Here is a 23,790-nt window from a genome sequence, read left to right on the forward strand (position 1 = left end):
TTGGATACATACTTTATTTTATAATACTTAAGACTTACGCTTGAAGGCATTTTAGCATAGAACAGATCGAAACGGAACAGAACAGAATAGAATAGAACAGAACACAAGAGTTGAAACGGAAATCGAAATGGAAATGGAAACGGAAAATAGCAGAGACGTTATGGTGGATGCCATACAAACAGATTATTGTACGTGAGAAAGTCTTTGAACGGCTTCGAAGAGCCCACAACAAACAGTTCTTGAAGGTGCTTTATGGTGGGTTGCTGTAGCTGTATCTCGTATCTATGTATATCCGCTTACACTTATTGTATATAACACCGAAAAATATCCAAGAACTATGTCATCCATTAACTAAATCTATGGTTATGGCTATGGTTATGGTTATGGTTATGGTTTACTAAGTATTACTAAGTCAGAGGGGGGGAAGCGAACACATGGCAAGGACAACCAACGCAACGGATGGCCATAGTTTGAGTAATTTGGAGTCAGGTCTGATTTATGTCTGTGATATTTACAACATCATATATAGAGTGGGTTTTTGTATACAGTGCGATAAGTAAATCTTACGCACACAACTGGCAAAGTACAACCGTAAAAATTGCTAATAGTTTCTTCTCAATCTCATACTCATCTCTGGATCTGTCTTCGTCTCCGTCGGGATCTGTGGGAAATCGTAGGTGTACGGGGGATAGGGTCGGGTCAGAAGATATTAGACTAAATACGAATATTTAATTTGGTTTTTGGTTTTTGGTTTTTAGCTTTGCATGCATTGGTTTACATTAAACTAGATTAATATACGCCATCGTCAATAATATACCACCCGGCGCGGCACGGCACGGCGCGGCACGGCACGGCGCGGCACCGCACAGCACGGCACGGCTCTGGCACTGGCCTCAAAAACGCTTGAATCAATTGATCAATTTGTTGTAGTACATTAGCTCACTGTCCAAATGGAAAACGTGTGATTCTTGTTGTTGTTGTTGCTTCAAATTACTGGCAGATTTACTGTTGTACCATTTAATTGAATATAATTATATGTATGTATATAATTACTATGTATAACCTATGTCTATATAAAACTGTACTGTACTGTCTCTCTGTGTGTGCTTCCTGGGTGCTGAGGGGGACTTTGGATGAGGATTTGGATTTGGACTTGGACTTGGGGGGGGGGGGGGGGGGGGGGGGGGGGGGGGGGGGGGGGAAACTTGATGTGGTAGAGGGGGGGTTAGGGAGATTGGGGGATAAATCTAGAAATATCAATAGTTTAATGTCTTTTATGCGTTTTGGAGAAATTTGAAAGTTATCTTTCCTTAAGGGGTATCCCTACGGGGGTATCTTATGTACAGTGCCTTACAACCTAAAACATTGCGTTAAAATTAAAGTTAAAATTTTCCATAATTTCGATTTCATTGCATTAGATTTGTGTGTGTTTGTGTGTGTGTGTATGTGTAAGTGTTAAATTTTTTTTTTTCATTTTTAGCTAAAATCGTTTTTGATCTCACTCAATATCACTTGATTTCACTAGATTTTCTTATGGATTTTGTTGTTCTTTGTTTTTTTTTTGTCGTTTTTTAAGCCATAGTTTAAGTAGAGTAGTTTTGGGTTTCTTTAGGTAGTATGTATGTCTGTGTGTGTGTCTGTGTGTATGTAAGTACGATCTAGGTAAAATTTCAACTACTTGGAGTTGCTGACTTGCGTCGTTAAAACTAGAACAACAATCATATATCGCATATATCGTAAGTCTAGGCATATATGCATATACTATACTCGCATGTATATATGTATGTATATATATAGAGATTCTCTTAGGGGCTACACCTTTATCGCTCTAGTAAAGTATCAGTGTAGTGTAGTGTGTTGCAACTATGTACGAGTATTTGGAGTAGAAAAAACTTGTAGTTAACAGTAATTATGCGCTAGTTAATCTGTTTATCATAGATTTGGATTGAGCTTTAGCTTTAGCCTCAGCCAGTAGTTCTTTCTGTTTTTTGCTTTCTGTTTTCCGTGTGTTTTAAAGTTATAGAGTTACAGTTACACCTACAGTCGAGTCGAGCAGAATAAACGCCTACTACGATATAAAAATACGGTAGGGTAGATTAGAATTATCTCAACATAAATATTGCACTTGCCTACAATAGTTAATAACAATTCAATTTGAACTTGTACCAATCATTGGCTAGACTTAAACCCTAGAGTGAGTCGAAAGTGTTTCCTACTTAGATGATATCTAAATAGAAAGAGAAGGTGTTTTTGCTTGGGTAGATAGATAGATAGATAGTTAGATAGATTCTACATAGATAGAGTAGACGTAGTTGGAGATAGACTGAAGGAGCGATTTGATTTAAATGGAGAAATGCCTTTAACTACTACATACAGATGACATTGATTTTTAGACTCAAATTCGTCTAAGAGTAAATTCTAACGCTGCTTGCTTAATGCGATTGTCAATCGATTTTTCATTTGTTAAATCTTTTGTTTTTGGAAGTATTTCTTATTTCTGTCCCGATCTCCCGGTTTCTAAGACGACGTTGCGATCGCTGATGAGGCGGCTGTTGATGCTAATCCCGATGCCGTTCCTGTCGATGTCCCTGTCGATGTCCCTGTCGATGTCCCTGTCCCAGTGACTGATCCTGTGATAATATTTGCTAGATTGCTTAGCTGCTGCTTTTGTTGCTGGTTTTTGGGCGACGGATCCGATTCCTGAACCCGATGCGTCTTCATATGAGCACTGCGACTCTTGACCTTATTGAAGACTCTGGCAAAGGGAGAGAGAAAAAGTCAGCCATGAGAGAATGTGTATTGCGAGAATCGGGAGCTACGACCACTACCAGCTAGAATGCACACTAAGTGGATATTTTGGACATTTAGATATAATGAAGCACATAGAGTAGGCAGCGATTATCACAATTAACACAAGAGTATATGTAGTAGGGCATGCTTAGGTACGATAGATAGGGCGGATAGCATGCGGAGATATGGAGATATTCTTCTGTCACTTTCACTTCCTCTTACTTAGCCTTGTGTGGAGTTAAAATTTGCTTTGTTGTTATCAATAACCATGGAAAATAGAGAGTTCATGTTGATTGTTTTTAGGAACGAAACCGAAATCGAAACAAATAAAATTATTTAATAAATACATTTATACATATATTTGTAGGAAAAACAGAAGAGTTGAGAATTGAAAGTGGAGAGTTTGTTTGGTGTGCGCTTGAATGATGATAGCAGAAGTACACTAGACAGCCGCACTCGCCGCGGGTGGTGATCTCAATGCAACAAATTTGACCAAAATTCCAGATATACCAGATGTACGTAAACCAATTTCGTAAACACTAGTAGTCGTAGTAGTGGATCAGAGATCACGTCCCAAGCGAGCGGTATACAATTTACAGAGGAAATGTAGCAATTGCTTAGAGGTGTCCCCAGTCCCAGAACAGCCCCGTGATTTGTTAGTTAGTATATTTACAAAAGATAAGATATCGAATGCAAGAGGCATTTAGCGCTGCTCTTAGGTACGTAAGTATTGTACATATATCGAAACAATTGTACATCAAATCAGAGATCAGAGAACAGAGAACAGAGATCGAATCGAATGGAGTGGTGTGGAGAACGGAAGAGGGGATAATACCGAAATGAAACGTAATGGAAGGGTGGAAACGAAAGAGTGAAAGTTGCTTACTTACCGGGCGATTTGCCAGCGTCTGCCTGGCGTCTTTAGTCGCGCTGTTTGTGTGAACTTGTGGATCTGATATCAGTTCCGGTTACATCTATTTGCGAGCTGTGACTCCTCGCTTTAAAATTGCAATTTCGATTTATTGTTTGTATTCGTAATTTGAATTTTTGTTTGATCATGGAACAATACAATACAACAACAATAACAACAATTAATTAATCGCTTGATGAAAACTCTAACTAAATGGCAGAGAAGTCGGAAACTGACATACGATAGAATGGAACTCAAACTCAAGGCTTCGTAATGTCTACAAACTCAAGGCCAAAAACTATACTCGTACGTAATCATAGATAGGGATAGATAGATAGATAGAACGAGAGAGAGTGGGTGACAGACAAAACGAACAATTGATGAACACAACAAAAGAAAAAGAGATCTTTCGAAACAATAAGAAGAAAGTTCAGTCAACTCAAAGTCTAATTAAAAACTCAAGATCTCGTTTACGTTTACGAATACTCGAGAGCTGGCATGGTAAATAATTTACGATATAGCGTGCTTTACGATCTCAACTCAAGTCAATACACGGGCACTCAAATCGCTTGCGGATTTCTGAATTTGTTCTATGGTTTTTCACTTGATTGTTTTTGTTGGTTGGTTGGTTATACGAGTGTTTTTTGGTAGAAATTTCTTTGGGGGGAATCTTACTTGCCGCACACCTTGCAGGGAAATTCCCCCTCCTTGACTGTGGGCGGGGCAGTGGCGTTCGTGTTGCCCGTTTCCACTTTGGAGGCTGTCAGAGTTGAGGAGGACGTGGCTGTCGTTGTGTTTGGGTTGCCATTGCCATTGTTGGTGGCACTGTTGCCACTAAGATTCGTTGCATTTGTTGTTGCTGATGTTGCATTGCTTGATGGATTATTGCTGCTGTTGGTTGTCAGGGGCGCGCATGCGTAGCTGTTGGAACTTTGTTGGTTGCTGCTTGTGGCATTATTTGCCGGGGCATGCTGCGTACTGTTGCTGCTGCTGTTGTTGCTGTTGCTGCTGTTGTTGTTGTTGCTGTTGCTGTTGTTGCTGCTGGCATTACGGCCAAAAGCGTGTATGCGGACATGGCCGTGCAGTGCCGCCTTCGAACTGAAGCTCTACATTTGGACGGGCGGGCGGAGGGGTTGATTTGGTTGATTTGATTTTGTACAGAGCATTATATACAGTATACAGAAAAGAAAGTAAACAGAAAGAGCCGGTGAGGTGAGGCGGGATGTTGTGTGTGTGTGTGTCTGTTACGGCTGTCATTCGGCTAGGTAAGGTCTCAGGAGGGGTGTGCTAGAGCTGGCGACATGCTGCAGAATTTAAGGCCTACAACTTACCGCTGAACAGTCGGCAATCTCGCAAACATAGGGCTTCTCCACGGCGGGCACGATGTGGGTCACTGGCTCCATCTTCAAGTGCGATACCTTATAGTCCACGCAGAGCTTCTTCCAGAAGTAATACATTTGCACACACTCCCCCGAGGACTTGGTGCGAAGCTGTACAAAAGAGGATGACAAAACGTTTAGGGAAAAGGCTTCCACAGCACTCACCTCGCTGGCAATCTTGCCAAAGTCCTTGCCGTGCTTCTCCAGACCACGCAGGAACTGCTCCAGCTCGAAGGCGGTCCACTTCATTTGAAATGCACTGGACTGCGTCTGGAGGAGGTTCAGCACCGCCGCCGCCGAATTGCCCTGCGACTTGAGCAGCGTGTGGAGGGCCACCTCCTCGGAATGACTTCCCATTGGCACGGCCGATGATTTGCTGAGATCTATGTAACGCATCAGGATTTTGTCGTCCTCCTGCACCTCGGGATTCCACATTATATCCGCACCCATGGGCTCAATGGCGGCCTCCTCCAACGGCTTGCAGCAGGGTATCTGTGCCTGATATGCCGAGCCGAGATTCACCTTCGACTCGTCCGAGAAGTCGACCAGGCCCACCGGATCGCCAAAGTCATCTTCGAAGGCATCGAATATGCCCTGGCCCTGCTGCTTCCGCACAATGCAATACAGGCCTGTTCCCTTGCGGTCCGGATTGAGGATGGGGGCCGGCGTGTAGTGCGTGCGGGAGGGCTTACGCAGCTTCGAGCGATGCGGCGACAGGGTGTGGAACTTGGAGAGTTTCTGCGTCCCCTGGGGAGCGTTCGAGCGCAGGCGGCGCTTCAGTATGGAATTGGTTTGATTCGACAGCGGCTGCAGATTGGACACGCTGGGCGGGGTGGCAATTACCACAGGTGTGGGCACCGATGTGGCCAGGGCCGCCAGCAGGGACTTCCCATTGCCATTGCCATTAGTGGCAGAGGCCGTGGCTGTGACGCCGCAGGGAAAGAGCAGGCTGGCATCGAGAGCGGTGCTCTGGCCTTGATTGGGATTCATCTGGCAGTCGGTGGTGAGCACTGCCGCATTGTTTGTGGTGGATGTGCCATTAGTGACGCCACCGCCGTACAGCAGGGGCTGGAGCAGGCTGTTCAGCGGCTGCAGTGTCATGGTGCTCTGACTGGTATCCAGGAACTGGCTCTGGCTGGTAACCGCCGCAAAGCCATGACCCCCCACCAGGGGCAGCATGAATTCTGTCTGCTGCTGGCCCCCCTGTGCCTGCATGGACACCGTTTGGCCCAGCGATTGCTGGGGGACCAGGATCTGCTGCGACTGCTGTTGCTGATCCTGTAGCTGCTGCAGTATCTGTTGCTGCTGCTGTGGCTGCTGTTGCAGGTCTGACTCTTGCTGCTGATAGATGGCCGTGGTTTGCTGGAGTTGCTGCTCCATCGGTTGGGGCATAGTCGTTGCCTGGATCTGTCCCATCTGACGCTGCAGACCGAACTCGCGTGGCGAGGAGGAGAGCATCGGGTCCTCCGAGTTGTTCATCATCTGGGACTGCAGTCCCAGGCCCGGCAAGTAGTAGAGATCAATGATGTTCTCCCCCTGCTCCTCGCTGGTCAGCTGCAGATGCATGTTCTCGTCGGGCAGCACTTCGCGGAGCACCTGCTTCACATCCTCCGCCGAGCCAATGCCGCTGGTGAAGAAGGACTCCGACAGCGGGGAGGTGGCATTGCGGGAATCATTGAGAAACTCCTGGTCCTCGTCGAGGAACGAGAGATTCGTTTCGGCAAACTCGCGCAGGTCGCACTCGGTGTCGTCCTCCGTGCCATTCAGCAAGTCCTCCACCTTGATGGAGGGATCGAAGCTGCTCTCCTCCAGCACCGACTTCAGCTTCAGGATCTTCTCGTTGTCGTTCTCGTTCAGCTGTTCGATGGGCTGGCCATCGTCCGTCTTGAAGTAGATGTGCGAGAAGTCCGTCTTGTCTCCGAAGAAGGTGTTGCTGGCGTCCACGAACTGGGCGGCCGCATCCTCAATGAAGGGCGACGACTGGGCCATGTTCTCGTGACTGGAGGGTGGCGTCGGATAGGCCAGCGGCGAGTGGAGTGGAGAGGGCAGGATGCTGCCGCGCATGCTGGCTATCGCCTGGATCTGGGAGCTGTTCTGCATGATGAGCTCCTTGGAATGGAATTGCTGGAAGGTGGGCAGCGGTGTCGTGGTGGTGGTGGTGTTGCCGGTGGTGCTGGTGTTATTGCTGCTGGAGGAGCCGTTGGCGGTGCCCGTGTCCGGCTCCAGCTTCACCAGCTGGGTGTGCACACTGTCGCCGGCCTCGCTGAGCAGGGCAAAGTCCTCGGAATGTTCGCTCTTGATCTGAGCCACGTCCTCTTCGTCGTTCAGCAGCTCCATGGAGTCGACTGTCTGGAGCAGCATTTCCGTGTCGGAAACGTTGTACACCTCTGAGTCGTCGAACAGATCGGTGCCATCGCTGGTATAGGTAACGGTATACACTCCGCCTCCTCCGCTCGTAATCACTCCCCCGGTCCCGCTGCCAACGTGCCCCTCCTGACTGGGGGCGATGTTCAGCGAGAGGGCCGTGTCATCGGCCAAGGAGATGCTGCTGCTCGAGCAGGATGTATTCACGCTGCTGCTGGTCTTCATCAGACTTCCCGTGAGGCTGGACAAGCTGCTCAGCTTGCTCTTGGTGGCCACCACGTGGACATCGGAAGGTATGATCACCGTGCGATTGTTGTTGGTGATGATCTGCCGGCCGATCGTCTGGATATTGCTCCCCCCGATGGTGGTCAGCTCTGTGATAGCTCCCAGGCCCGATCCTGTGCCATTTTGGGTAGTCATCAGCACATTCGTGCCGCTGTGGGTTGTGTGGGACTGGGCCTTCTTGGAGGTGACGGCAATGCGAGTGCCGCGCTTCAGCAGCTCGATCAGGGTGGAGTCCTTGGGATCCGTGTTGGTGGCTGCGGATATGCCGCTAATGGTGCCGCCTGCCTTCAGAGCGGTCAGAGCACTCATCGTCGTGGTTGTGGGCACGTTGTTGGTGGTGATTGTGATCGTATTGGTGCCGCTGCCAAGACTGAGGGTCTTCGACTGCTTCTGGCCCCCACTGAAGATCTCGATGCTCTGGGGCAGCCCGATCTGCTGTATGCTGACGCCGTTGCTGCTCTTGATTGTTGTGGCCGCCGGCAGCACCGCTGTGGTGGTGGCCGTGCTGGTAGAGAGCGTTTGGGTGAATGCACTAGAGCTGCTCTTCGGATTCAGGAAGCTCTCCAGGTCGCTGATCGATCGTCGAAGGGTGGTGGTGGTGCTGCTGCTGCTGTTGCTGCTGCTGTGCGGTGGTGCGGGTACCACGAAGGCACCCTGCAGGAAGAGGCAAGAGTAGATGCGAATTTAATGCTGAATGGATGGATGATACTTTACTTTTTGATGATCAACCCACCTTGTTCATGTCCTTGCGCTTGCTGATGATCTTCTCCTCGATGAGGGCACGCACTCCGATGCTGGCCGTCTGCAGGGGGGGACCGCTGGAGTCCTTCTTCTCGCTGCGCTTCGTTTCCGGATCCTTCTTGAAGTAGCCGCCGTGCAGACGCATGTGCCCATTGAGGGCGGGTATGTTTTTGAACTTACGGTGACAGAGATTGCACTCGACGGGCTTGTCGAGCTTCACGAGCAGGTGGGGATTGGCGGTGGCCACAAGTTGCTGCTGCTGGCCCACATCTTCCTCCTTGATTTCTACGGGGGAGTTCGATGAAGAAGCCACCAGATCGGTGCCATCTTCCACATGAAGCGTCACATTTTGGGCGCTGTTGAGCTGTGAATAAACGAGTATGGATGTATTCAGCACTGCTTGAGGATTGATTGGGTATATTGATGTCCACCCACCAATTGCATGTTCCAGGTACGGGGCCTGGACGATGACGGGGCCGAGTTCGTGTTGATTTTGTAGGAGCTGACGCTGGTGGGCGAGGAGACGGTCACCTGGGCGCTCGTCTGCTTCGTCTGTTGCATGATCTTGCTGATGAGATCGAGCTGCTCCCGGGTCAGGCCCTCGCCCTCGAGGCTGATGCCATCGCTGAGCGTGATGGTGGGGGAGCTGGCTATCACGGTGCCATTGCCCACCGACGTCGCGATGGTCGACGGGGAGGACGACAGCGACGACGACGAGGCCGTGGAGGATCCATTGGAGGATATGGAGGTGGTGGGCGATAACAGGGTCATGCCCGTCTTGATGGGCAAGTTCATGGCCTTGATCTGTTCGTCCGAGAGAGCGATACCCGTGGCGGCATCCACCAAGGAGCTGCCCGTGGAAATGTACGTTCGTATGCACGTGGCACCGTCCGGGGAGCTCGCATCCCCGCTGGCCGTTGACGGCGAGAGGCTCAGCGAACTGGTGGCCACTCCGACGCTGCTGCTAATGCTCGCCCCGCTGGAGCTGGCTGTGGGGGAGAGCGATTGACTGGTGGTGGGAGTGACTGCCCCCGCATGATGGTTCTCCGAGTGCCTGCGCAGGGAGCGGGCATCGCAGTAGGACTTGCCGCATCCGTCCGCCTTACATTCGTAAGGCTTCTTGTTCCGATGAGTCATCATGTGTCCGTTTCTGTTTGGGGGGATTACGGCGTATGGGTTAGTGGATCAATGGATCATTGGATCAGCGTCATTTACTTACAAGTGATCTTGCCGCTTGAATGCCTTCGAGCAGAGCACACAAATATATTTCCGTTCGTCGCTGTGCGTCAGTTTGTGCTTGGCCAGCGCCGAGGCATTTCCAAAGATCTTGCAACAAATCTATAAAAAGTTCGAAAAGAGCCAAGTGAAATGTAATTAGCATTGCCTGAAGGCCTCTCTCTCCCCCCTCTATCTCTATCCACCTCCATTTCTAGGTAATTGAAATTGTTGCGGTGGCCATCACAGACCGCCAGACCGGCAGCCCGCTTGCCGCTGACGCTATTTGAACATTTTAATGAGCCACATTGCGTATACGTTATGTTTCTGCGGCTGCCACAGCATACCCACCCTAATTACCACCCCGCGAAAATACCGAGAACACAACCAAAAGCCCGGCCACACGATACTCTAAACTATAGATACATGTGTCTGTGAGAGTATTCCTGCATCAGCAGCAGGAGTGAAATTTCTGGCTGCTGCCATTTCCTGCTGCCTTCTGCCTTTTGCCTGCTGCCTGCTGCTGACCAAACATTTCCTCTGCAGTATCGTAAAACGCGTCATAAAATTGACTTCATTCTCGTACTTCTCAACTAACAGACGCGCAGAAAGGAAAGACTTTAAATTGCAGCACTTTGAGCGGCTGTCAGTTTTATTGACAGACGTCGAAACGTGTTGAAATAGTCGTGCGAGGGGTGCTAGAGAGGTATTCTTTAGTTGAGGCCATAAGTGGTGGCTAGGAAATGCTTAAGACAACTGCAGTGGAAGTGGAAGGTACTCCATAGCTTCTAAGGAAAGTGAAAGGATTTCCATAAGCTGCTCTTTCCAGCATCACCAGCTTTCATGCGAGCTCTGGTCAGGGAATATATTATTGCGCATACTCATTGATATATGCAGCTCTATTAGTATTACATAAACTAATGGAACAGCAGAACGTGTTGAAATCGTATTGAGAGGGTAGCTAGAGAAATACTCTGAGAATAATGCATCATTCGTAGCATTCATAAACAGATGGCACAGCCGATGGAGCACATGCAGCCCCCCCAACCAGATGGGCTCTACGCTCACTTAGCGTTGCGTATAAACACGCCCGACTATGGCTATATAATTTTACTTCCAAGTGGATGTGACGCCTACATTTACGACTAGGAATACGAGTTCAGGTGCGAGTGCGGGTAGGGGTGCAAGTGGGGGTAGAGCACTTTTGAGAGCTGTGCGCGTTTCACCTGCCACTCGGCCGAGACGACCTTAATGTCTGTTTATAAATATGCCACGGCACGATATGGCATGGTACAGCACTCGGTGTCTGGCCGTCCTGACATGTTGGCATGGCTCAAAGTGACCGGCGATAAATTAGCGATTAGGCCGCATCGAAACCGAGCAACAAATTAGTTGGGGGATTCGCACACCCATACGCACCTGACACTGCTGTGGTCCGTGTCGCGTTGGCGAGGATAGCTTGGGGCGGTTCTTGCGCGGCGCTTCGATGCTGATGATGCCACCAATGCCAGGGGTATTAGTGCTTGCGGCTACTGTGCCTGCACCACCCACTGACCCACTGTTGGCAGGAACATGTCTACCGTTGCTCTTGAAGGACAGGCTGTGTCCGCCGCCGGTGCTGCTGTTGCTGTCGTTACTGTTGCTGTTGCTGCTGCTGTTGCTGCTGTTGCTGCTGCTGCCGATGCTGATGCTGCTGCCCACGGAGGAGGCGGTGCTGAAGTTGCTGCTGTTGCTGCAGTTGCTGTTGTTGTTGTGCTGATTGAGGAGACTGGATGCGCTGCTGGTGCTGCTGTTGCTCATAATCTGCGCCAGCGTCGTGACATTGGTGACCGTGTTGCTGCAGCTGCTGCTGCGGATCAGACAGTTCTTAATGTAGCTGGTATTTGTCTTGCTGTGACTGTGGCTGTGGCTGTGGCTCTGGCTCTGACTGCCACCGATTGTGGTTGTGTTCGTGGAGGTGCTGACGGACTGCACACTGCGCCTAGTTATGGTTATCTTGTTGGGATTATTCAGATGATTGCCATTAGCCGATTTCGTTGAGCTATTGCTTAAAGTCGTGGCTGTGATTGTGTGGTTGTTCTTGAGAGCTAGACAGAGATACAGACACGTTAGTATGTGTCGATAGAAAATTGTGTTGTTTACTTACAGGCTGTCTGTATGCTGCCCAAGACATCTGCCAGCATTTCCGGATCCGGATACCCGATCGTCAAAGCATTCTCTAGTGCCGACGTTGAGGACGTGGCAAGCGTTGTAACGCCATTCCCCCCTGTTGATGTGGCAGATTTCGTGCTCGCTGTTGCTGTTGCTGCCGATGTTGCTGCCTCCAAGGCGCTAGCATCTCTCAGTTGCAACGTTACGGATCCCTCAGAGCCCACAGAGGCGCTGCACATCAACACGCGCGGCGCGCTGCTGAGACTTGTCAAAGGCAGGTGTATGCTCTTTGGTACCTGTGGGGCAAGTCAAAGGCAGAACGGCATCTCAATGGCTGATAATTTATCCTCCTATATCGTTCTATATACTACATAAACTATAGTACATACATACATATATCATGTATGTGCTTGTGTGTGTTTCTGTTTCTGTGTGTGTGTGTGTGGAAGGGGTGAACAATAGAGACATGTATGTACATGTGTACACTCGAAATTGCTGCCAAAAGGCACGACAGCAGCAGCAGCGGCGGCGGCAAACCGATGGCTGTCAGAAGAGATTAGTCGAGATTATTGATAATTCACAGCAACTGTCGCCTAATGGACGGCGTGTCGCATAATTAATTGAATTTAAATGCATTTCACTTCGAGTCCAACAACTGTTTCTCCCCCACCCGCACCCACACCCACACCCCGGGACAGACAGAGCCAGTAATCACGGAAGTTAAGTATTCGCCGTGTGGCCAGTGCCAGTGCCAGTGCCGTGCCGCAGTGGGACCTCGTCGTCCGCAGACAAACCCGCACTTGGCACTTACGGAACAATGTTGTTTGTATTTTTAGTCGGTCATATTTCAGCTATTTTTGGCAGAACCTCAACGTCTGTATATTAATTTAAATGCAATAAAATTTCGTCCATTCATATGCACAGACCCTCTGCTGCCGCGAGTACACCATACACATGGGGTCTTTAAGGGGTTTTGGGTGGGCTCTGCCACTAGATGGGGCAATTAATGCTTTATAAACCGCAACCGATGCCCAATTAAAGTGGCCTGCAATTGCCCGTAACCACAAAACAAAAAGCAAATAAATAAAATAACAGCGCATAAATTTCCAAAAGTGCCCGCGATGCTGACCACAATGAAAACAAGGGGAAAACGAAAGCAGGAACGCCCTAATTTGTGTTCCGACTCTTTGGTATCCTGTAGGAAATGATACAATTCGAATTCAAGGGAACAGCAAATACACAATTCTCGTATACCCTGGTTCCCTGCGAGTACCTCGCACCAGGGAGAGGCAGAGATGCAGAGATGCAGAGACGAAAACGAAGACATTCGCATAAATTAGTTTCGGCCAAATAAAATTTCTCGTAGAATAAATAAACAAGAGTTTTATTATTGTTTAAGTTCTGGGGAAACAAAAACACATCCAGTTAAATGAGTATCTTCTCTGCTCAATGAACTGGACCGTACTGAAAGTAAGAGTGGAGCCACAAGTGGCACAGGGAATCATCTCTGTGTCCGCCTCTGATCTGTGTAAAAGTTCTTTTGAACGGAAAATGTTTATTTGAATGTGCCAGCAATGGGCTATGAAATATATATGGCTGAATCGAATAAGTGCTATACGTAGAAGTAAATTAGATTAATGTGGAACAAGTGTTGTGATAACCTTGCTGAACACCGAAATACCCGGAAAAGTCTTACTAATTCCCAAAGAAGTTGTTCTTTAATCCAATTTTCCTTCAAGCCATATCTTTGAATAAACACAAATTAAATTCACTCTAAATCAATTCTGGCATCAAGTAATTACATATATGATGCTGCTCCGTTTCACAAGACGGAAGATTTATGTATGCCAAGTGATAGAATATCCCATCGTCTGGCAGGGCGCGGGCACGGGCTCGGGCACGGGCACGGCAGGGCTGTCATGTCTCAGAGGAAAGTGTGAGCGGGTTGTGGGACGCCATATCCTGTTACGACAGACGGCCCACACCAATTGCCCATACTCCGGCGTGTACCTGGCCTGGACTCTTAGGTGTTTGTATATTTATACGACGTGATTCACGTGCCAATCAAATGTCAATGTCACTCCAAAAAACAACCAAAAGCCGACGCGTTGATGTTGGGCGTCAAAAAAAAGCACACAGAAGACAGCATGAATCCATAGAGGAACCCGGCTCCCCATGAGAACTTTAACGCTGCCAAAATCATATTTCCTCTACCGCCAGACTCCGTCGGGTGCGGACTCTGATGGGTGAACATGGATGTGGATGTGGATGTGGTTGTGGATGTTCGTGTGAATGTGGATGTGGAGGTGGACATTGGACTGATTTGAATTTGGCAAGGTCTTGGCCCAAACTCCCACATACATATTTATATTAATGAAAATTTTAAGCTGATGTCAGTGGAAAATTGAATACGCTAGGTGGTAATTTGTCATCGGGTTTTCTTTTTCCCTGTTCTTTCCCCATCGTGTGTGTGTGTTGTTGTGTTTTTGTTGCTTTTGCCGTTGCTTATTAGTAAAATGAGCTGAAACACATGTTCGGGAAGCTGAACACGGGCATACACAAGGGCTGACAGAGCGGAGCGCCTTTGTCGTCGTCGTCATCAACAACAGATTCATCATCTGGTAAATCGGTCATCGTGCCCGAAATCTCTTCGCTGGCCGTATTTCAATTTCCAATTTTGTTTATGATTAAGCTTGCGGTGCTGCTTGAATGGTATTGGCTTCTGTTCAACACGTCGTATGCGTGATATTCCATACGATTAACATGTTTCACGAGATGCTATTCGAAGTATTTTACGACACCAGCAAGGTGACAATGTATGTTTATGTAGCGAATGGAATTTAATTATTGGTTTAATATTTATGGGCTGACAGCGGAGTGTAGGTAAACCCTAAACCGAAACCCAATCACAGAAATAAACTCATTGCTAGTGCTTTTTTTTTGTATTAAAATGTTGGCTATCTCAATAATTGTATAGCATTTGGGAAATGATGTATGCACAAGTGATGCTGTAAAATACCAACCAACATATAAAACAGAATTATTGCATAAATATTTATGTGGGGAGGAAGGGAATTTAACAGTATTTTCAGGATAATTTATGGAAATGAAATGCTAAAATACCAACTGGTACAGCAAACTAATTAATGAAAAAATATTCAAGGGAGGAATGAGAAGGACGAGGAGGAGGTGGGGTAACGTTCTACTGTTGACCTAAATTTAACAATTTATATTGCCTTTATAGGGATTAAAATAAGAGCTCAAAGTTCTACTCAACGAAATATATACATAAATATCGCACCACCTGACGCAGCAAGGGCACGAAGGAATATTCAATTTTGAGAAGTTTGGAAAGCAATTCCGGAATACTGTATATTTAATTGGTAATAATCCATAAGTTTGATTTGGTCAGCGCAATAAATATTTGAAACGTTTCGAATTGTCGGATAAAATGTGGCATGAGCCATAAATTAATTTTCCATTAGATTGGCTGCACACAATACTTGTTTTTTTTGGTGCCTGTTGCAGAGGTTAATGGGATTTAGCCTCAAATTGTAAAGAAGAAAGAAGTGCCCCAAAAAATTGGAATATATGTGCCATTCCGACTATTCAATATTCCAATCGAAACCCTTATCGTATGGCACTAATGGCCTCGGCCACCGAAACAAGCGATCCCATAATCGTCTTTCATTGTAGCATTTCCTGTCTTTGTTTTGATTTGATGTTGGGGGAAGTCCCGTACTTACCGTATTTATGGCTGCCATCGTCGCAATTGACGCCGTTGATGATTTTCTTGTTGTTCTGGTTGTTGTTGATGGTGGTGCTTGTACTTGTTGTAGTTGTTGTTGTTGTAGTTGTGGTGGTAGTGGTGGTGGTGATGATGGGGATACAAAATCAAAAATCTGAAAAAAGTTTTGGTATGATAGAACATATTCGAATTGGTTGTTGCGTTTCCTCTTTTGCTTTTGCTTTTCTATCGTGTCTTTTCTCTTTTTCTTTTTTTGGTGACATACAAAACAAAAAGGCAAAAGATCAACCAAAAATCAGAAACAAAAGATAACAAATTTATGCATAAAAATGTGCGCATACAAATCAGTGAAATAAAGAGCACAAACACATGCACACTTGCACAGGTACACAGATACAGGCATGCATGTAGGAGATAGATGCAGGAACACAATCAAAAAGAATGAGATACAAGCTCGTTGATGTCGATTGGCTGCTTGAGGGGATGCTGGGGACTTAAGGAGGGGCGATGGCGATTAGTCTGGTTTTTTTGGCTGAGCAATGTGATGACTGATTGACTGGCTGGCTGACTGGCTGGCTGACTGACCAAGTGTACGACTGATTAGCCAGATTAGCAGCCCATAAAAAATGACATTGAAAATAAAATTAGGATTTTTGTCTATTTTTTTAAAAGTTAAAGATCTTTGGGATCTCTGTTTTTGCCACATTGACAATTTGAATTATTCTGTGCACTCGCACTCGCTTCTTTTGCATTTCTCGCGAGTTTTCCCCTATCGACATCGCTGTCTGTTTCCATTTCTTTATATCTAATACGAGTGTATCTACTCGTACCTACATACAGACATATATGTACGTATGTATGTATATTTTTCCGATGTCGTTGGCGTTGTCGTTGTCTGTTTCTGTGTGCCTGTGTCTCTGCGCTGTCTCTTGTAATTTTATTTCGGTACACAATAGTCTTTGTCAGTCAGCATGCATGCTTATTTTTGTTTTAGTTATTTAATTACAATTTTCTATAGTTTTATTTTTAATTTAATTCATGTTTCTCCTACTCCTACCCACCCCTCCTCGACAGCGCTTGGCAAAACATGCGCTGAAAATGACACAAAAAGCTGTACGAAAAGATTGGCAAAAATGACAAATATTTTATTGAGAAAATTCATCCGTTGAATGCTCTTTTTTTTCTGTACAGGAAAAATATATGTTCTTGTAAATGTATATATTATATTCGTAGCAATTATATTCGCATTTATATATATACTTTATAGGAATTCAATTTCAGATTCAAAATATTTCAGAAAAATCATTTTGGTTAAATTCCAGTAAAAGTAGATTTATATGTATTTATGTACAGATCCTATATACGACTTTAAATGAATTAGAAAGGAGTGCCTGTATATAGTTCAAAATACTCCTATAATGGTATTTAATGAACAAATCAGGATACACCCGACCATCTATAGAGTATTACAAAAACGATTGCGAAATCAAAAACAGAAACAGCAACAGCAAAAGAGACAGAGACACATGAGCGTCGCCAAAGCATCGGGCAAAGAAAGACGCAGTTGGCCAAGGGAACTATTCTGCTTCTAGTTGTAGTTGTACCAGAGGGGGCAACGGAACGCGGAGCGCCACACGCTCGTACACATGTTGTTAGACATCACACACACACAAACACACACGGATGAGTACGGGCATATGGGTAGGGAGACCGAGAGACCCCGAGACGGGAGGGAGGGAGAAGATTGTACTCAAAACGCAACAGGCAGAGGGGCTGCCACATGCATCAGATGCCATGCCTCCTGCATTTTCATTTACATTTGGTTCTGGTTTTCCTCTGGGTTTTTTGGATATTTGCAAGGAACTTCGGCAGCGACTGGCAGAGGCAGAGGCAAAGGCAAAAGGCATATGTGATGGCCAAGTCAAAGTATCCCAGTATTTTGGCGATTTTTAATTAGAAATATGTACATATGAGCGAAGTGTGCAAATTGTGCATTGCATTGCACAGTGGTACACTGGCACAGTGTGTCACACTGGGTCGCCGTCGCCGTCGCCGTCGATGCTGGTGCCGGTGGCGGTGCCGGTGCCGCCATCGTCTGCTTCTGGCCGAGCCGATTGTATGAGGCGTAAGCGTGCGGAATGTTGTCGAGCGCGACGACAATTTGTTTCAGAAAATGTTTGGCAAGGCGCCCACTAAAACACACTAATGAAGAAAGCCAAAGCGCGATACGGCCAAAACAGCAGGAGCGGCAACACCGCAAGAAAAGCACAAGAACAACGACACGGAGACAATAAACAGAGAGAGAGAGAGAGAGCGGAGAAGACAATGCCAGCAGCAGCGGTGGACGGAGCTGAGAATTCCATGAAAACCTCAAGGAAAACAGGAAGGAATGGCTGCGTTTTTGGGGAAGCGAAGCTCTAGATACCCTTGCCGATCGATTTGTTTTGGAAAAATACTTTTCGATCTAGTGTTTCGACTGTGAGTAAAGATATTAAGCAAAAGACTTGTTTCAAATTACATTGTTGCTGCTATAGTTGTCCGTATAATCAAATCGTCCACCTCAAGGGTATCCCCATAATCTTTATAAGTAGGTATCCATATCTCTATTATTTTCATAGCCAATTTTTATGCTCCATCTTCTTGTTTATATTGTTGATATTCGCTTTTCTAATTTTGTGTGTGTGTTTCCCACACACTCGACTGGCGGTTGATTACGAGAACAAGTAGGATCAAACGCGCTGCGTATACGCCCCGCTGGCCATGTCAACATTAGCGTCCAAACACGAAACATTCTCATAAAAATAACATTAATAACTATGCGCGATATGAGACAGCAAACATACTTATAAATATTTTCAATGTTAGGCCACAGACTAAAAATAATCTGGTGTAAAATATTAAAGAGAGATTGGAAGCGGCAGGCCTCTGCCAAGGTGAGCAGCAGGAGAAGGAGGATGGAAGGAGGGAATGGAGGATGAGGCGGGGTGTGTTAGATATATCATATCAAAATCCAATTAAAATCTTTCGCACGCTTCGAAAATAAACAGCCTCTCATTCACTTTATTTTATTATCGCGTATCCGCATCTAAATATTGTACATATATGTATAATCACGAGTATCTATATGGATTCGGATACTAGAATTAATGCGGTTGTTTGTTTGCGTACGGTATAGGTTCTGCCTGCTTGATCTGTCGCTCGATAAACAGCATCCGCGCGAGTGGACATGAATAGAGAACGGACGGACCGCTGCCAGAGGCAGAGACCCCATGGCTACTCGAATCCGGCGAATACTTCAAATCTTCAGCTTCAGTGCCAATTAAACAGCTGCACGCTGATCGCCTGCTAATTACCTCACGTGTGGCGGGGAGATCTGGGAGGCTGTGATTTACATTTCCATTTAATTATCGAACACTTTGCCTAATGAGAGCGCGCCACCCATAAACATTTCCCCCACGCGGCACACGGGGCTCATCGGAAGGGAGTGAATGGCTCTGCCCACCCTGCCCCCCATACTTATGTGTGCGCTGACTTTTATTTATAATTTTTATTGCACATCATGCTTAAATGGCCTTTGAGAGTTGCAGTTTCTTTTGTACTCGCACTCCACTCCCCAGAGAATTGGGTTAATAGTCAGCATCGAGTGTGTGTGAGGCATTCCTTTATTCCTTTATTTCTTTTGCTTTGTTTTTTATGATTCAAAAGCGAAAAGTTTTAATTTGTTCAAGTTGTGACCAACATTCGGGCATAATTGTGAGCCATAAAATGAAAAGTTTCAACTGTGAAAGCATAAATAAACGCAACTCAATTGTAGGTTGTGTTGGGACTCCAAAAGTTGTTGCTCTGCAATTTAGTCGTTGAATAAATAAGGACTGCAGGACACCCGGTCACCGGTTGATATGGAAACTTGTCCGAACAAAAACAAGGCCGTTGGCCGTTTCTTTCAGCTGGTAATTAATCCAGTTCCCAAGCACAACCTTGATTTTGGGAGGTAATAATGTGGAAATAATTGTTGAATGGAAGTGTCTCCAGGGTGAATCATTTAGCTCGACTGCCCAATCATTTAGTGTCCATCAATCAAATAATAAATTGCTGCTCTGGATGTGGATGTGTGTGTGGTCCGTCCTTTGGGGAGTAAAACTACACGAAATAAACCTCAAATGATGGCAAAACCAAACCTTATTTTTCCGTTGCTATTTTTAGACAACCCTTATCACATTTTCAACCATTGAAGTCCCTTAGGTGAAAGCATGTACAGCGAATACAGCTTTGGCTTAGGGGACTATCCCTGCATGCTTCAGTGCCTTTGGATTCTGCCATTTTGGATTGAAACTATTTGCTGATCGACTAAAAATACCTACCCCGTGCCACAGCCATAGCCACAGCCACAGCCACGGCAGAGTTGAAGGCACAAGAATTAATCACATTTTGATGACATATCATTCGAGGAATGTTCACGGATACTGGCGATTGTATCCGCGCGATGCAGTCGCACACTCAGAATGCATTTGATTTAATAAAATATATATACATACTCGTATATATAAATAAAACGGAATGGCTGGCACAGTAAGTGAGCATTAATTTAATACAGAGATAGCCGACATTCTCGGCTCGGGTCGGGGGGCGGACAATGCAACAGAATAGCTCGAAAAAACGAAAATCAAATTCAGATTTAGATTCAGATTCGGATTCAGATGCAGATTCAGATTCAGAAATGCTTGGCAAGTGTAATAAAATTAGTCACACGGCCAGTGCCAGCCGCAGCCAGAAGTCGACTAATGCATACGATTAATATTCTGGCTGGGATCTGGCTGGCAAAAGGTTGGCGAAGAGGATCTCGAACCGAGCTACTTAGAGATGACAATCGGCATGATGAAGATGGGCATGGGAATGGGGATGATGACTGAAAGGCAACATAAAGTGGACAAACGCCAGGCATAAATCACAACGCCCCTGTCTATATGGGTGGGTAAGGGGGAAAGGGTGTGCCTGTGTGGTGCAAATAAAATATGTTAATTAAATAAAGATGCGCACACTCATTGGCATCCATGGATGGATCGGGACCGGGAGCGGGACCGGGACGGGGGCACTCTCTGGGAAAGTGCAGACGCAGACGCGAAAACTGTGACGCCGGCCAGCCAAGCGAAATCTTGGCCAACGCCACAACGGACACGCCTTGTGAAAGACAGACGGACGGAGACGACGGCCACATCGACGTCGACGACGACGACGACGACAATGGTTGCACTTTTGCCAAAAACCCAAGCCCCAGCCCCACCAAGGAATCGCATGCATTATTCACGGCAAGAAATGTCGAAATAAAACGCCAAGTTTTGCAATACGAAACATTACATGTGCTCATCATTAGAAGGAGCCATACCCATACACACACGTAGATCTGAGTATGGCAGGGCCATACTTTGGCACAATCATCCACGTTTCATCTATTGTTCAGCGGCTGTTGCTGTTGCTGTTGCTGTGGCCTGCCTGCCGTACTCGTTGCCGATGCGTTGCTGTGGCTGTGGCTGTTGCTGTGGCATAGGTTCCACTTCAAAAAACATAAAATACGCGCCGCAGATATATTTTTAGCAATCCGCGCTCGTTTGATTTACGATTTCATTAAATCAGCTAATGGACATTGGACATACTCCTGCCTCTTATGAGAGCCAGAATAGAGCAGCAAACGTAAACCTGTCCGATCAGCAGCATCATAAGATGGTGAGGGACTCTCCTCTCTCTCTCTCTCTCTCTCTCTCTCTCAGGCACATACTCGTAGCCTTGCCTTTACACTGTTGCTGGTGCTGCTGCGTTTTATCACCCCAACATATTCGCGACCACCTGTCGTTGTCTGTACAAATAAGAACAGCCGCCATGCCACAGCCATGCTGAAATGCTGAAACGCCGAGATGCTGCCATGCTACGGGCCCTGCCTCTGCCACTTCCTTTGTACGTGGCCGTATCTGCTGCTGCCAGACGCCTTCCAATTATGTTTGGGCCATGCCGATGACTAAGTTGCAGCCAGGAGACCTTTGTGTTCTACACACGGTATCTTTTGTCAAATTCTTAGCCATATATTAGATTCAATGAATCGATGCAAGAACAAAGCAGTGGCCGTTCGCTGTAATTGGATAAATGCGTATACTTCACCTGGTTCAAACAGTCTCTAATTCTGTAGAAATTACATTGCCTAATTGAAATTCACGTTTCAATGGCAATATTGTTGGTAATTCGAGGCCCAGCTAAAGGCCTGGCTAGTGTGTGCAGATGATTAAAATCGTTGCATTTGGGGGGGATATAATGGCATTCAGGAATGGAATTCTGGTTAGTGCAAATCGGATTACGGAATGTTTTGGCATTCCTCTTGAATGGAGGGCCTAGAAATGTGTTTATTCCAATTTTCTGTGGGAGATGGAAACGCGTCCCAAACACTCGTGTTTTATTTACAGTCAAGATTTGTCAGAGTGCGGTGGTTCCTTTATGGCCTGTCCCAGGGAATTTATTTAAATTATTTTTTATGAAGCAGCAGCATCAGCTGGCGCATTTCAAATGATGTTCGCGCCACACGTGCCACAGTTGACGAAAATAAACTCTTGCCTCGGCGACCAGAAATTAATAGTTCATCAAACGGCGACGAATGCTGACAGATAAATGACGTGGAGACGCCAGACAAACTATTGGACACAAGTCGCGATAGACAGACGTGGTCTGTAGTGGTACATATTTTCCAAAAAGTCGATGCTACCCCATTCGCATTCCTCATCTTCCCTATTTTCTGCTGGCACTATGTGCATGCTTTTTTTGAGAATATGTATGTACAACATTTCTAGACAGATTCTTTGTTTTTTTGTTCAGAGTCAGTGGCAGTGCCTGTGGCTGTGGCTGTGCCTCTAGCTGTGGCAGTGGCAGGCATGAGTAATTACAATTCTAGCATAACTTGACTTTCACTTTATCAGCAATAGATCAACGCTCTCTCCTCCATAGATCATATCCCGTTCTTTCCTTTCAGCCTTCTTCATCTTGTTCGCCTTCCACTTGACGCAACGGGGAAATATTACCGCATACGCCGTATACTAAAAAAAAGACATCCACGTAAAAGCAAAATACACAAATATTATAAATAAATAAGAAATTCCTTTTCCCCATTTTACGGTGACGTCAATCGTCTATTTAGTCATAAATTTGACTGGCAGCCATTGGTCATTGAGTGAAGCGCTATCATTGCCAGGGGGTGAAAGGTGCCTTGGGGGATCGGTGGAGTAGAAAATTACATATGCGGACGGAAAACATAATAAGAAATTGATTGTGATAGAAAATGATTAGTTTTTCGTCTGAATGGCTTTGCGAAAACAAGGGAAACGGATATTGGGACATGATCTAAGGATTTCCATTACCAAAAATATTCGTAATTTAATCTGCATAACATATATGTATCGCTTTTAGAGATACTTTCATCAACAATTATGTTCTGTCGGATAAACCGATTTTTACCCGTTTAAATAGATTTCCTTTGTAATTTTCCGATGATTATATTTAACTATCCATCGTAAACTGACCATTGATTTTTCCAATTCCCAAAAGTTTACACAAATCATTTTTTGCATGCAACCATGAAAATCCCAGACGAACTTCCGAAACGAAATTTAAAGTTTTTTCCTTGGAAACTGGGATTCCCTTGAAATTCGGCAACACAAAAAAAATTAAATGAATTTTCTAACCAAACAATGGGGAAAATTCCATTAGTTTAGGTTTAGGCCAGCGGATGCTGAGTGAGCCCCACATGACGAGGACAACGACAACGTCAACGTCATTGAACTTTGAACACGAATTTTTGGTCTGCTTTTTGTTGCCAGTACAGGGAACAGAGAGCAGGGCACGGGCACGGGCACGGGTACAAAGATTTTGTTTGGCTGGCAGCACGTTTCTGCCGCGTGAATTTATCGCAGAGCTCAGTGCCAAAGTGTTGTGCGGGTGTTGGTGTCTCTGTGTGCTTCGAGTATCCGTGAGCATGAGTGGGAATGAGTGTGTGTGTGTGTGTTTGTCAGCATATATTTTGATGCTTGTTAATACCAGCCATAAATAAATTGTTACGTTCATCAAAGGAAGGAAGAGACGGGGCAGGGAGGACCACTCTCAGCGCACAAAGAAAGTCATCGTCATTATCACTATCACTATCATCACATAGCACATAGCACATAGCACATAGC

At 46.0% G+C, this 23,790-nt stretch overlaps 1 protein-coding gene across 7 annotated transcripts in view; it reads right to left on the reverse strand.

Annotated features, from left to right (window-relative positions):
• Nucleotides 1–1,553: 1,553 nt before the first annotated feature.
• LOC108154789 (serine-rich adhesin for platelets) overlaps nucleotides 1,554–23,790 on the reverse strand; it is a 30,566-nt gene continuing 8,329 nt past the window's right edge. For 2 of the 7 annotated variants that reach the window (XM_033390045.1, XM_017285176.2), the window contains exons 3-11: nucleotides 11,831–12,131; nucleotides 11,104–11,771; nucleotides 9,689–9,807; nucleotides 8,905–9,619; nucleotides 8,462–8,833; nucleotides 5,245–8,382; nucleotides 5,032–5,190; nucleotides 4,376–4,806; nucleotides 1,554–2,755 (exon numbers count right to left, since the gene is read on the reverse strand). In XM_033390045.1, coding sequence (XP_033245936.1) covers nucleotides 2,518–2,755; nucleotides 4,376–4,806; nucleotides 5,032–5,190; nucleotides 5,245–8,382; nucleotides 8,462–8,833; nucleotides 8,905–9,619; nucleotides 9,689–9,807; nucleotides 11,104–11,771; nucleotides 11,831–12,074 — 6,084 coding nt within the window. In that variant the 5' untranslated portion in view covers nucleotides 12,075–12,131 and the 3' untranslated portion in view covers nucleotides 1,554–2,517. Of the gene's footprint in view, nucleotides 2,756–3,012; nucleotides 3,039–3,680; nucleotides 3,789–4,375; nucleotides 4,807–5,031; nucleotides 5,191–5,244; nucleotides 8,383–8,461; nucleotides 8,834–8,904; nucleotides 9,620–9,688; nucleotides 9,808–11,103; nucleotides 11,772–11,830; nucleotides 12,132–15,581; nucleotides 15,738–23,790 lie in introns of those variants that run through there. The other 5 variants (XR_004472106.1, XR_004472105.1, XR_001775004.2 and 2 more) reach the window with 5 other exon arrangements.

Source organism: Drosophila miranda, chromosome 2, assembly GCF_003369915.1.
Source record: "Drosophila miranda strain MSH22 chromosome 2, D.miranda_PacBio2.1, whole genome shotgun sequence".
In the NCBI taxonomy this organism is placed as follows: Eukaryota; Metazoa; Arthropoda; class Insecta; order Diptera; family Drosophilidae; genus Drosophila; species Drosophila miranda.